Source organism: Pseudophryne corroboree, chromosome 4 (genome assembly GCF_028390025.1).
Source record: "Pseudophryne corroboree isolate aPseCor3 chromosome 4, aPseCor3.hap2, whole genome shotgun sequence".
NCBI lineage: Eukaryota > Metazoa > Chordata > Amphibia > Anura > Myobatrachidae > Pseudophryne > Pseudophryne corroboree.
Genome location: NC_086447.1, coordinates 201,917,560 through 201,932,907, shown reverse-complemented (window position 1 = coordinate 201,932,907; position 15,348 = coordinate 201,917,560). Strand labels below are relative to the sequence as shown.

Here is a 15,348-nt window from a genome sequence, read left to right as displayed (position 1 = left end):
AGATTTACCGGTGAGTAAAATCTTATTTTTTTACACACAAAAAGGCTATCAGCCCCACATCCACCGCCCAGGGATGGCAGGGACAGCCTCGGGCTTCACCCTGGCCCTTGGGTGCCTGGAGGGTGGGGACTCCTTGATTTAAGGGGTCCCCACTCCCCCAGGGTACCCCGGCCTGGGGTGACTAGTTGGGGGGGTAATGCCACGGCCACAGGGACAGGTATAAAAGTGTCCCCCGGCTGTGGCATTATCTTTTCGGCTAGTGGAGCTCGGTGCTGGTTTTAAAAAATCGGGGGACCCCTACGTCTTTTGTCCCCCATATTTTTGGAACCAGGGCCGGCCCAAGAGCCCGGTGCTGGTTGTCTAAATACGGGGGGATCCTAGTAAACTTTTCCTCGATATTTAAACAACCAGGACCGGCTCAAAGAGCCCTAGGTTGGTTATGCTTAGGAGGGGGGACCCCACATAATTTTTAACACTTAACTCTTTTTATACTGTACATAATGAAGCCCTGCACGGATTTCACTGATCCGGCTAGGCTTCATTGTGTTATGTCCGCCAGTGTTTTACTCATCACTCCCGTAAAACACTGCCCGACAATGCGAATAACATCGACATTGGAAAATACAAAAAATGTAAACTCGGCAGCTTAGTAAATTCCCGAAAATGATTTAAAAAAGTTGCAGGAAAATATGTCCGATAAAATTTGAGTTTAAACTCCCACCAATTTGGCAGAAACACGAATCTTAGTAAATATACCCCTGAGCCAGGACCTGGGTTGCACCGCTTGCTACAGCAATAACCCGAATTCTCAGCTCAGCATGAATGGGTTATTAGTAGTATAATTATCTCACTGTTTGATTTTTCCACATGTACAGTCTTTTTCAATGTTCTTGTATTATACTGCCTGTTTGCCATTGTAATTTTCCCTGTACAGTGCTATGGATACTTAGGGCCTAATTCAGAGTTGATCACAGAAGCAATTTGTTAGCAGTTGGGCAAAACCATGTGCACTGCAGGGGGGGACACACAACAGATATAACTCTCTCTGCAAATGTTATATCTGCCCCCCCTGCAGTGCACATGGTTTTGCCCAACTGCTAAAAAATTTCCTGCTGCGATCAACTTGGAATTACCCCCCATGTGCAATGCAGGGGCAGATGTAACATGTGCAGAGAGACTTAGATTTGGGTGGGGTGTGTTCAAACTGAAATCTAAATTTCAGTGTAAAAATAAAGCAGCCAGTATTTACTCTGCACAGAAACAAAATAACCCACCCAAATCTAACTCTCTCTGCAAATGTCATATCTGCCCCCCCTGCAGTGCACATGGTTTTGCCCAACTGCTAACACATTTGCTGCTGCGATCAACTCTGAATCACCCCCTTAGAGCGGTATCCAATTAGGTGCAATGAAACATCAGAAACGAAAAATTTGAGTTTTTCGCAAATTTTTGCCTCTGTTCCACCAATATTTTTTACGGGGTATCCAATTAAATCTACCATAAAAAAAATACTTTTACGTTCAAAAAAACACACAAGTTCAGTGAAACAAAATCTTGAGGCAGGTGAAACAAAATCCTCTATAAGCTGCAGCTCGTGCCACCTTATCTAATAGGATAGCCCCTGGTGAAGCAGTTACCCGCAGTCAATGACTGTGCATAATTGGATACTGCCCTTAGTAGTGGCATATAAATAAAAGATTATTATAATAATAATATACAGTCTATCAATTTTCTAGAATCCAGTGATATTACTGATGTTTTGCCTAACATTCCTTACTTGATTAGATTCATGAGGTAATGGTTCTAATTTACTTAATTGGCTAGATTCTTATGAACACTAGTTTAGCCCCCCAATATAGCAGTCTCCAGTCACAGAAGGGCATACATAAACTAAGTCATTCAAAGGTGTAATCCCTCCTGGTTACCTCTAGGCAAACATCCAAGTACCCCCCCATCAGCAAGCATGACCCCTAGGCAGGAGCGGATTGGGAACTGAAAGTGGAATGAAAAAATTTGTAGAAGTGGCCGCACATGGGCAGCACCAGAGGTATACCGTGTAACCATGGTGGCAGCACCACCCTTCACATGGCAGCAAACAAAACAGAGCCCCCCACACACATGCCCACCGGGGCTCTTCCCTTTGATCCCTAGAACCAGTCCGCCCCTGCCTATAAGCACATGTCTAATGTGACATTCACCATTGATAATAATAAGTATGTAATGCTTCAAGGTCCACTGATTTGAATTAATTTTCTAACTTACATAAACTCAGAATCAGGACTCCAGTGCAGGGAAATGTCAGCGTAGGAAGCCAACAGGGCTCATTTTCTAGCACTAAATTAGCTGTAATATAACGTCCTAGTGGATGCTGGGGACTCCGTCAGGACCATGGGGAATAGCGGGCTCCGCAGGAGACAGGGCACATCTAAAAAGCTTTTTAGGTCACATGGTGTGTACTGGCTCCTCCCCCTATGACCCTCCTCCAAGCCTCAGTTAGGTTTTTGTGCCCGTCCGAGAAGGGTGCAAACTGGATGGCTCTCTTAAGGAGCTATTTAGTAAAGTTTTTTTTTTTAGGTTTCTAATCAGTGATTCCTGCTGGCGACAGGATCACTGCAACGAGGGACTTAGGGGAGAGACTGGCAACTCACCTGCGTGCAGGAGGATTGAAGTCTTAGGCTACTGGACACTGAGCTCCAGAGGGAGTCGGAACACAGGTCAGCCTGGGGTTCGTCCCGGAGCCGCGCCGCCGATCCCCCTTACAGACGCTGAAGAAAGACGGCGGAACGGAGGTCCGGAAACAGGCGGCAGAAGACTTCACAGTCTTCAGAGAGGTAGCGCACAGCACTGCAGCTGTGCGCCATTGTTGTCACACGGCTCACTGACACGGTCACGGAGGGTGCAGGGCGCTGCTGGGGGCGCCCTGGGCAGCAATATAAATACCTATTTGGCAAATAAATACATCACATATAGCCATTAAGGCTATATGTATGTATTTTAACCCAGGCCAGTTATTAAAAAACCGGGAGGAAAAGCCCGCCGAAAAGGGGGCGGAGCTTATTCTCCTCAGCACTCAGCGCCATTTTCCTGATCAGCTCCGCTGGTGAGGAAGGCTCCCACTCTCCCCTGCACTGCACTACAGAAACAGGGTTAAAAGAGAAGGGGGGCATAAATTGGCGATATAATGATATATTAAGAGCGCATATATAGAAACAACACCTTCTAGGGTTGTTATATACATTATAGCGCTTTTGGTGTGTGCTGGAAAACTCTCCCTCTGTCTCCCCAAAGGGCTAGTGGGTCCTGTCCTCTATCAGAGCATTCCCTGTGTGTGTGCTGTATGTCGGTACGTGTGTGTCGACATGTATGAGGAAAATGTTGGTGAGGAGGCGGAGCAAATTGCCTGTAATGTTGATGTCACTCTCTAGGGAGTCGACACCGGAATGGATGGTCTACTTATGGAATTACGTGATAATGTCAACACGCTGCAAGACGGTTGACGACATGAGATGGCCGGCGGACAAATTAGTACCGGTCCAGGCGTCTCAGACACCGTCAGGGGCTTGTAAAAACGCCCATTTACCTCAGTCGGTCGACAGACACAGACATGGACACTGACCCCAGTGTCGACGGTGAAGAAACATACGTAATTTTCCTTTAGGGCCACGAGTTACATGTTAAGGGCAATGAAGGAGCTGTTACATATTTCTGATACTACAAGTACCACAAATAAGGGTATTTTGTAGGGTGTGAATAAACTACTTGTAGTTTTGCCTGAATCAGATAAATTAAATGAAGTGTGTGATGATACGTGGGGTTCCTCCGATAGAAAGTTATGGGCGGTATACCCTTTCCCGCCAGAAGTAAGGGCGAGTTGGGAAACACACCTTAGGGTGGATAAGGCGCTCACACGCTTATAAAAACATGGCGTTACCGTCTCTAGATACGGCCGCCCTCAAGAAGCCAGCTGATAGGAAGCTGAAAAATATCATGACAGTATATACACACATACTGGTGTTATACTACGACCAGCAATCGCCTCAGCCTGGATGTGCAGCGCTGAGGGGGCTTGGTCGGATTTCCTGACTGAAAATTTTGATACCCTTGACAGGGACAAGATTTTATTGACTATAGAGCATTTTAAGGATGCATTTCTATATATGCGTGATGCGCAGAGGGATATTTGCATTCTGGCATCAAGAGTAAATGTGATTTACATATCTGCCAGACGAAGACACGACAGTGGTCAGGTGAGGCAGATTCCAGACGGCATGTGGAAGTATTGCCGTATAAAGGGGCGGTCCATCGGACCTGGTGGCCATGGCAACAGCTGAAAAATCCACTTTTTGTTACCCCGAATCACATATCGGCAAAAAAGGACACAGTCTTTTCAGTCTCAGTCCTTTCGTCCCCATAGGGGCAGGCGGGCAAAGGCCAGTCATATCTGCCCAGGGGTAGAGGAAAGGGAAGAAGACTGCAGCAAGCAGCCCATTCCCAGGAACAGAAGCCCCTCACAGCTTCTGCCAAGTCCGCAGCATAACGCTGGGGCCGTACAAGCGGACTCAGGTGCGGTAGGGGGTCATCTCAAGAGTTTCAGTACGCAGGGGGCTCACTCGCAAGGGAACTCCGGGATCCTACATGTAGTATCCCAGGTGTACATTGGAAATTCGAGACATCTCCCCCTCACACAATTCACAGGCTGTATTCCCAGCAGGTGATAATCAAAGTACCCCTCTTACAACATGGAAGGGGGTAGTATCCCACACTATATTGTGGTACTGAAGCCAACCGGCTCGGTGAGATCTGAAATATTTGAACACTTACATACAAGCGTTCAAATCAAGATGGAGTCACTCAGAGCAGTGATAGCGAACCAGGAAGAAGGGGACGATATGGTGTCACTGGATATCAGGGACGCTTACCTACAGGTCCAAATTTGCCCTTCTCACCAAGGGTACTTCAGGTTCCTGGTACAGAACTGTCACTATCAGTTCAGACGCTGCCGTTTGGGTTGTCCACGGCGCCCCGGGTCTTTACCAAGGTAATGGCCGGAATGATAATTTTTCTTAAAAGGAAACATGGACGCTTTCCTGATAAGGGCAAGGTCCAGAGAACAGTTGGAGGTCGGAGTAGCACTATCTTAAGTAGTTCTACGTCAGCACGAGTGGATTCTAAATATTCCAAAATCGCAGCTTTTTCCGATGACACGTCTACTGTTCATAGGGATGATTCTGGACACAGTCCAGAAAAACGTGTTTCTCCCAGTGGAGAAAGCCAGGGAGTTCTCCGAGCTAATCGGGATCCTCCTAAAACCAGGAAAAGTGTCAGTGCATCATTGCACAAGAGTCCTGGTAAAAATGGTGGCTTATTACGAAGCAATTCCATTCGGCAGATTTCCCGCAAGAACTCTTCGGTGGGATCTGCTGGACAAATGGTCCGGATCGCATCCTCAGATGCATCCGCGGATAACCCTATATCCAAGGACAAGGGTGTCTCTCCTGTGGTGATTACAGAGTGCTCATCTTCTAGAGGGCCGCAGATTTGGCATTCAGGATTGGATGCCGGTGACCACGGAGGCCAGCCTGAGAGGCTGGAGAACAGTCACACAGGGAAAAAATTTCCAGGGAAGTGTGATTAAGTCTGGAGAATTCTCTCTGCATAAATAAGCTTAGAGCAAATTTATAAGGCTCTAAACTTAGCAAGACCTCTGCTTCAAGGTCAGCCGGTATTGATCCAGTGGGATAACATCACGGCAGTCGCCCACGTAAACAGAAAGGGCGGCACAAGAAGCAGGAGGGCAGTGACAAAACTGCAAGGATTTTTCGCTAGGCGGAAAATCATGTGATAGCACTGTCAGCAGTGTTCTTTCCGGGAGTGGACGACTGGGAAGCAGACTTCCTCAGCAGGCATGACCTCCACCCGGGAGAGTGGAAACTTCATTGGGAAGTTTTTCAGCATGATTGTGGACCGTTGGCAAAGACCAAAGGTGGACATGATAGCGTCCCGCCCGAAAAACGGGACAGGTATTCCGCCAGGTCATGAGACCTTCAGGCGATAGCTGTGGATGTTCTGGTAACACCGTGGGTGTACCAGTCAGTGTATGGGTTCCCTCCTCTGTTTCTCATAACCAAGGTATTGAGAATTATAAGACATAGAGGAGTATGAACTATACTAGTGGCTCCGGATGGGCCAAGAGGGACTTGGTACCCGGAGCTTCAAGAGATGCTCACAGAGGACTAAGGGCCTGGGGAGCTAAGAAGGGACTTGCTTCAGCAAGTACCATGTCTTTTCCAAGAATTACCGCGGCTGCGTTTGACGGCATGGCGGTTGAATACCGGATTCTGAAGGGAAAAAGGCATTCCATAAGAGGTCATACCTACCTTGGTCAAAGCCAGGAAGGAGGTGACCGCACAACGTCATCACCACATGTGGTGAAAATATGTTGCGTGGGTAAGGCCAGGAAGGCTCCACGAAGGAAATTCAACTAGGTCGATTCTGCACTTCCTGAAAACAGGAGTGTTTTGAGTCTCAAATTGGGGTTCATTAAGATTTAAATTTCGGCCCTGTAGATTTTCTTCCAGAAAAAATTGACTTCAGTTCCTGAAGTCCAGATTGTAAAGGGTGTATTCCATATACAGTTCTTTTGTGCCTCTAGGGGCACCGTGAGATCTCAACATAGTGTTGGGATTCCTTAAAATCATATTGGTTTGAACCGCTCAAATCTGTGGATTTGAAATATCTCACATGGAAAGTGACCATGCTGTTGACCAATATCTCACATGGAAAGTGACCATGTTGTTAGTCCTGGCCTCGGCCAGGCGATTGTCAAAAAAAATGGGCGGTTTTGTTTTACAAAAGCCCATATTAGAATTTTCCATTTGAACAGGGCAGAACTGGGACTCGTCTCCAGTTTCTTCCTAAAGGGGTGTCAGCGTTGTCACCTGAAACAACCTATTGTGGTGCCTGCGGCTACTGGGGACTTGGAGGACTCCAAGTTACTAGACGTTGTCAGGGCCCTAAAAATATATATATATATATATATATATATATATAGTTAGGACGGCTGGAGTCAGAAAGTCTGACTTGCTGTTTATATTGTATGCACCCAACAAGCTGGGTGCTCCTGCTTCTAAGCAGTCTATTGCACGCTAGATTTGTAGTACAATTCAGCTTGCACATTCTGTGGCAGGCCTGCCACAGCCGAAATATGTAGATGCCCATTCCACAAGGAAGGTGGCCTCATCCTGGGCGGCTGCCCGAGGAGTCTCGGCATTATAACTTTGCCAAGCAGCTACGTGGTCAGGGGAGAACACGTTTGTAAAATTTTACAAATTTGATACTCTGGCTAAAGAGGACCTGGAGTTCTCTCATTCGGTGCTGCAGAGTCATCCGCACTCTCCCGCCCGTTTGGGAGCTTTGGTATAATCCCCATGGTCCTGACGGAGTCCCCAGCATCCACTAGGACGTTAGAGAAAATAAGAATTTACTTACCGATAATTCTATTTCTCGTAGTCCGTAGTGGATGCTGGGCGCCCATCCCAAGTGCGGATTGTCTGCAATGCTTGTACATAGTTATTGTTACAAAAATCGGGTTATTACTATTGTTGTGAGCCATTTTTTCAGAGGCTACTTCGTTTTGTTATCATACTGTTAACTGGGTTCAGATCACAAGTTGTACGGTGTGATTGGTGTGGCTGGTATGAGTCTTACCCGGGATTCAAGATCCTTCCTTATTGTGTACGCTCGTCCGGGCACAGTACCTAACTGAGGCTTGGAGGAGGGTCATAGGGGGAGGAGCCAGTACACACCATGTGACCTAAAAAGCTTTTTAGATGTGCCCTGTCTCCTGCGGAGCCCGCTATTCCCCATGGTCCTGACGGAGTCCCCAGCATCCACTACGGACTACGAGAAATAGAATTATCGGTAAGTAAATTCTTATTTATAGCAAGTATCTGACTGGTTGCTACTGTTTTTATTGCATAGGTTGTGTGTAAATCTAGTGTTATTAAATGAGCCCTAGTGTCAGAAGGCAGCATAAGAACAATCCATAGAATGCTAGATCAGAGCACTGATTGGAGGCCCCAGGATGAAGCTCCTCTTTAATTGGCCAGTCAGTAACGTTGGTTTGCTCTTAAGCACCAGACAGAGAGATTCAGCAGCTCAGCTGACAAGTGCAGATAGTCCAGGATGAACACAATTACAGTTATGGGGGTAATTCCAAGTTGATCGCAGCAGGGCATTTTTTAGCAACTGGGCAAAACCATGTGCACTGCAGTTGGAGGCAGATATAACATTTGCAGAGAGAGTTAGATTTGGGTGGGGTGTGTTCAATCTGCAATCTAATTTGCAGTGTAAAAATAAAGCAGACAGTATTTACCCTGAACAGAAACAAAATAACCCACACAAATCTAACTCTCTCTGCACATGTTACATCTGCCTCCCCTGCAGTGCACATGGTTTTGCCCAACTGCTAAAAAATGTCCTGCTGCGATCAACTTGGAATTACCCCCTATATGCAGAAGCAACATGAAAACAGTATATGCCCCAAAAAGCCAACAATTTACTATAAAAAGCCAACAATTTACTATAAAAAGCTAACAATTTACTATAAATTAGAGACTGTTGTTTGCAACTGATGCTACTCTTGGTAAGTGAAAATATAATGACATTATTAGTTGTCCTCTCTGCATGCTCAGAATTTTGCAACCAGCACCCACTCCTGTGTTATTTTTACTCGGGAAAAAGTAGAACATTAAAAGTAGAAAACAAATCCAGCTTACATAAACAAATGTATTTCTGTGGTGGCCACCCTATCCCCGTTCACCCACTGGACACTGTCACCTACAGTAGGTGAATGGATATCTTGTTTATTAGTTACAGACACGGTTGGATTCGACAGAGTCCACTTTGCACAGGATGGATCAGGATCACAGCACAGAGCTAAAGAGTACCCTGAGCAGACTGGAGGAGGAACAGCTGAGGTATGACCGAGGACATCACTCATTAACAATTGCTGAACACAGCATCTTACACTTTTACAGCGTCACCCTTTATACCAGTCGTCCAAAATATAGTGACTATAAAATTCCCGGAATAATTGCTGAAATTAATGTTCATTTAGAAATAAGCCTCTACATGACTCATACATCAATAAGGTTAACGTCGCTGACAACGTCACAGTAATAAATGCTTTTATATTCCATAAACCTGATTATTATGGGGATTTAGCAACAGCTGGGCAGTCAAAGGTTCCAGGGCTTCAACATCATCCATTTCATTTACAAGCAAATAAATGATACATGCTCAGTGTTAGGGAATAATTTAATATAGTTGTAACTTGGTTGGGACCTTTGGTACTTTGGCGTGTATTCAATTAGTGCCGTTTTTTCGACTAGTCAAAAAAACTGCAGTTTCCGCCCGTTTGTAGGTTTGTAGGTCGAATTCACATTCAACCTATTCAAAGCCCATTCCAATTTTTTGACTTGTCGAAAAATCTGCCCGGGCGAAAAACCATGTGGATCGGTGCCGATCCACGTGTTTTGATGAATTTGTGGGTGTTTTCGACAGTTTTTTGGTACGTGTTCACCTATGCCAATTCAACAACAAAAAAAGTTGAAAAGGCATGGCGAAATGGAGCAAAAAACTGTCGAAAACCACCGCTATTGAATACAAAATGGTCGAATTAGTGACTATTTTCCGACAAACTTGGCACTAATTGAATATCCCCCTTTGTGATCAATGGGCAGCTCAATGCAATGAAAAAAAATATTATAAGCAAATTGAATACACATGACCAGGGGTATAACTATAACATTGTTGGCAGTGGTTGTTCATTTTAAGCCCCATACTAGTTCCCTAGTTAATTTTATGACCCAGTAGTAGACTCTTAGTTCATATAGTGCCCCTAGTTCACAATATGCCACATTATGCCACAGTTCACATAATGCTACTCTGTGTTCCTAACTTACATCATGCCACAGTGTCCCCAGTTCACATCGGGTGTTGTATAGTCTACAGATTTTCAATAGACAGTCAATAGGTTGACCCCATATTGTCGACATGCAAAAGTTCAACAGGGTCAAAAGCTCAATAGGATCAATAGGTCGACAGTAAAAGTTCAACGGTAGCCATTTTGGCAGGGACATTTTCAACAGTACTTCATGCAGATGGCCAGACCGCATGGAATACTGTGCAGATATTAGGTGCAGGTGCCCCGTGTGATTGCACGGCTTGCCTGGATCTACAAACGGCCCTGCTCATAGCTGCTGGCTTTGCCAAAGTTACACAGGTTTTAATAAATCACAGCAAAAGATGTATTTACCTGTTTTTAATTAGCCTCAGAAACTGTATAATGTACATTTGGCAGCAATTAAAAGTGGAAGATGGCAATGTGCCCCTTTAAGCTTTGCACAGTTCACACTGTGGACATTGCACATAGAAGGATCAGGTTAGGACAGGCTCTGGGGCCTGACACATGACCCATCCTACCTAAATTAATTGCTATGTGATGAAATGTGTATAGGAAAATATGTCATTTGCATACCACAAAATGTTTTAAAGATCTCAGTTTATTATATACACACATATGTGTTTATTCAGATGAGTGGTTAGGTTATGTAGAAAAGTTATAGCTGTAAGGCAGTACATTACTGCTATGGAAAATGCTTTCATATAATGTCTTCCTGACGATTTGTGGGGGTTATTCATAATTGTTAGCAAACCAAAGAAGTTAGCAATTGGGCAAAACCAAATTGCACTGCAGGTGGGGCAGATGTAACATGTGTAGGGCAGTACGGATGGGCGTAATGGTTAGCATTACTGCTTCACAGTACTGAGGTCATGGGTGCTCACCATGGCCCTAACTGTCTGGCGTTTGTATATTCTCCCTGTACTTGCCTGGATTTCCTCCAGGTGCTCCGATTTCCTCCCACAAACCAAAAATATACTGGTAGGTCAATTGGCACCAAAAAAAATTAACCCTAGCGTGAATGTGTGTGCGTGTACATATGGTAGGGAACATAGGGGGTAATTCCAAGTTGATCGCAGCAGGATTTTTGTTAGCAGTTGGGCAAAACCATGTGCACTGCAGGGGAGGCAGATATAACATGTGCAGAAAGAGTTAGATTTGGGTGGGTTATTTTGTTTCTGTGCAGGGTAAATACTGGCTGCTTTATTTTTACACTGCAAATTAGATTGCAGATTGAACACACCCCACCCAAATCTAACTCTCTCTGCACATGTTAAATCTGCCTCCCCTGCAGTGCACATGGTTTTGCCCAACTGCTAAAAAATTTCCTGCTGCGATCAACTTGGAATTACCCCCATAGATTGTAAGCTCCACTAGGGCAGGGACTGATGTGAATGGACCATAATTCTCTCTGTAAAGAGCTGCGGAATATGTGTGCGCTATATAAATATCTGGAAATAAATAAATAAAATAGAGAGATTTAGATGTGGGTGGGATGTGTTCAACTGTAATCTAAAATGCAGTGTAAAAAAAGCAGGGTACACAGGTTTCAACAGGGAAACATAAGGGATGTAGAGTGGATCTTGATCCAGAGGCACCAACAGGTAAAGCTTTAGCTGTCCCAGGATGCATAGGGTCCTTCTCCATAACCCCGCCTCAAGGCACTGAGAGCTCGGTTTTGAGTTGGTGCGTACAGCAGCAGGTCACTGAACAGGGGGACTGCGCTGTGCAGCCCTGAAAGCTTTTAAACAATAAATACTTTCTCTTACGTCCTAGAGGATGCTGGGGTCCACATTAGTACCATGGGGTATAGACGGGTCCACTAGGAGCCACTGGCACTTTAAGAGTTTGAGAGTGTGGGCTGGCTCCTCCCTCTATGCCCCTCCTACCAGACTCAGTTAGAAAATGCGCCCGGAGGAGCCGGTCACAGCTAGGGGAGCTCTCCAGAGTTTCTCTAGTAAAAGTTTTCTTTAGAGTTTATTATTTTACAGGGAGGCTACTGACAACAGCCTCCCTGCTTCGTGGGACTAAGGGGGGGAGTAGTGTCCACCCTGCGGGGTCTGAGCCACTATCTTTGCTGACAGGACACTGAACTCCTGAGGGTGCTGATCGTTAGCCGCTCCAGGCGACCGCTCACTCCTGCAGCATGCCGCCACCCCCTTACAGAGCCAGAAGACTTCGGTGCCAGCAGAAATCCTCAGGCCAGTATAATATAATGAAGAGCGGGAAACAGCACCATGTTCGGCGGCCGAGCTTCTCCTCAGAGCGGACCCAGCAGCGTTCAGCACCATTTTCCTTCCTGCAGTTCCTGTACAACAGACGCTGACACGGAGAGCTGTCCCTCCAAGCAACTCCAGCTATCCTGTGCGGTACCAGGGGGTTGTAGAAGGGCGGGGGGGGGGGGGGGAGGGCTGTGTAAAGTCTGTGTAGTCTATTAAGGTACACAGCCAGCGCTGATAGTTTCATAAGTTCTACCTCAAAAAGCGCTGTGTGTGGGTTGGCTCCAATCTCTGTGTCTCTCTGTGGCATGCTTGGGGGGAAACTGTGTCTGACATTTCCGTGTGTGTATGTGTGTGTGTGTTTAATATCTCACATAGCCATGTCTAGGCACTCTGTGTTATATGCTGCTCTCAGGAGGGATCCATTCCATGTACACAGGATTGTAATGCTTTGTCTCAGATCCCTATGGTTGAACCTGAGTGGTTAACTTCTATCAAAGGAATGATCTCTCAGGTCTCTACTAGGGTAGCTAATACTGAGACTGAAACTCAGGTGTTGAAGAAGTCCATGGCAGTTTGGTCAGGCTCTGTCCCTATTCCTGCAAAATCCCCTAGCATGTTCCCACAGAAACGTGCACTTGCCCAAATTATGCAAGATGACACGGATACCGATTCTGCTACTGCAGTCGGTGACGGAAATGTGCTAAGGGGGTGCAGCTCATGATTGAGGCCATTAGAGATGTGTTAAACATTAATGACATCACACCTGAGCAGGTTGAGGAGGCTTACTTCACTGTCAATAAGAAAGCCTCGCTAACCTTCCCTGCGTTTTAAGAATTAAACGCTATATTTGAAAAATCATGGGAAAACCCGGAGAAAAAATTCCAGATCCCGAAAAGGGTTCTGGTTGCTTTTCCCTTCCCTGAGGAAGATAGGAAAAAATGGGAAAACCCACCCATTGTGGATGCATCTGTCTCCAGATTGTCTAAAAAGGTGGTTTTACCTGTCCCTGGATCTACCGCGTTAAAAGTACCGGCTGATCGTAAGATTGACACTACGCTCAAATCCATTTACACTGCTTCAGGAGTGGCTTTAAGGCCCACTATTGCCTGTGCATGGATTTCTAAAGCCATAGTAAAGTGGTCAGGCACATTACTAGAGGATTTGGATACAATGGATAGAAGTGACATTGAATTGTTTTTACGTAAAAAACAGGATTCTGCGGGGTTCATGGTGAGACTCAGACGTTTCAGACACGTCTGGGTGTCGTCCGGCCTGGATCCCTGGGTACAGGATATTGTGTCCCGGAGGTACAGATACAGTAGGAGTTTTAAGAACTCCCGCCTCACCGATTCTTCAAATCAAGCTTGCCAGCTTTACTGACAGACAGGGCTATCCTACAGGAAGCCATCCTAAAATTGGAAAAGTCACAGGTCATTGTCCCAGTTCCACCTCATATACAATACAAGTGTTATTATTCAAACCTTTTTCGTGGTACCGAAACCAGATGGTTCGGTCAGACCAATTTTGAACTTGAAATCAATCAAATTCAAAATCGAGTCTCTCAGAGCATTGATTTCAGGTCTGGAGGAGGGAGAGTTTCTGGTATCCCTGGATATCAAGGATGCGTACCTCCACATTCCGATTTGGCCGCCTCACCAAGCTTTTCTCAGATTTGCACTGTTAGACAATCACTATCAATTCCAGGCACTGCCATTCGTCCTCTCCACAGCACAGAGGGTGTTCACCAAGGTGATGGCAGAGATGATAGTTCTCCTCCGCAGACAGGGGGTGAACATAATCCCATATCTGGACGATCTGCTGATAAAGGCATCGTCCAGGGAGCAGTTGTTGCAGTCCATTGTTCTCACGACTCATCTGCTCAGGGAACACGGTTGGATCCTGAATCTTCCAAAATCACATTTGGAGGCGACCAGGAGGTTGTCTTTTCTGGGAATGATCCTCGACACGGAAGTGCAGAGGGTGTTTCTCCCGGAGGAGAAAGCGTTGGTGATACAAACAATGGTCCGGGATGTACTGAAGCCAGCCCGGGTTTCGGTTCATCAGTGCATTCGCCTTCTGGGGAAGATGGTTGCCTGTTATGAGTACAGAAGGTTTCATGCTCGACCCTTCCAACTGGATCTCCTGGACAAGTGGTCGGGATGTCATCTACACATGCACCAGAGAATACGTCTGTCGCCGAAAGCCAGGATTTCACTCCTCTGGTGGCTGCAACTACCTCACCCTCTGGAGGGCTGCAGGTTTGGGATTCAGTACTGGGTCCTTCTAACCACGGATGCAAGTCTCCGGGGCTGGGGCGCAGTCACTCAGGGGGAAACCTTCCAAGGACGGTGGTCAAGCCTGGAATCCAGCCTTCCAATACACATTCTGGAAATAAGATCCGTCTGCAACATTTTTTCCAAGCGGCCCATCTTCTGCGAGATCGAGCCATTCAAGTGCAGTCGGACAATGTAACGACGGTGGCTTACATAAACCGACAGGGTGGAATGAAGAGCAGAGCTGCTATATCAGAGGTAACAAGAATCATCCTCTGGGCAGAAAAACACGTTGTCACGAACCTCGGGCAGCGGCGACCGCGCTTGTCCCTGCGGGTGGCCTGGTCTGCCCGGCGCCTCTCTTCCCCTGACGGTCTCCGGCTTCAGCAGCGGGTCGGCGCTGCTCTCCGGCGGCTTCCCGGAAGCAAGGACGCCGCCATCACAAGCGAGGGCAAGGAGGCGGAGCAGGTCTGACGTCACCTGCCTGCTCCGCCAATCAGGCTAGGGCGGGGAATTTAAAATCAGATACCAGGCAGAGATCCGGTGCCTGAGTATCTTCGTTTCTCCTGCGGAAGCTGTGATTCCAGAGCTCCCTCGTCCCTGCAAGCATCCTGTGCTTCCAAGCATCCTGTGCCTCCAAGCATCCTGTGCCTCCAAGCATCCTGTGCTTCCAAGCATCCTGTGCCTCCAAGCATCCTGTGCCTCCAAGCATCCTGTGCCTCCAAGCATCCTGTGCCTCCAAGCATCCTGTGCCTCCAATTATCTCTGTGCCTCCAATTACCTCCGTGCCTCCAATTACCTCCGTACCTCCAATTATCTCCGTGCCTCCAATTATCTCCGTGCCTACAAACACCTCGTGCCTCCAAGCACCTCGTGCCTCCAAGCACCT

General features: G+C 46.6%; 1 protein-coding gene across 6 annotated transcripts in view; it reads left to right on the top strand.

Moving 5' to 3' along the window:
* The window catches only part of CROCC2 (ciliary rootlet coiled-coil, rootletin family member 2), a 468,757-nt gene that overhangs the window by 139,858 nt on the left and 313,551 nt on the right, over positions 1-15,348 (top strand). For all 6 annotated transcript variants that reach the window (XM_063915774.1, XM_063915775.1, XM_063915776.1 and 3 more), the window contains exon 6: positions 8,872-8,978. In XM_063915774.1, coding sequence (XP_063771844.1) covers positions 8,872-8,978 — 107 coding nt within the window. The remainder of the gene's footprint in view (positions 1-8,871; positions 8,979-15,348) is intronic.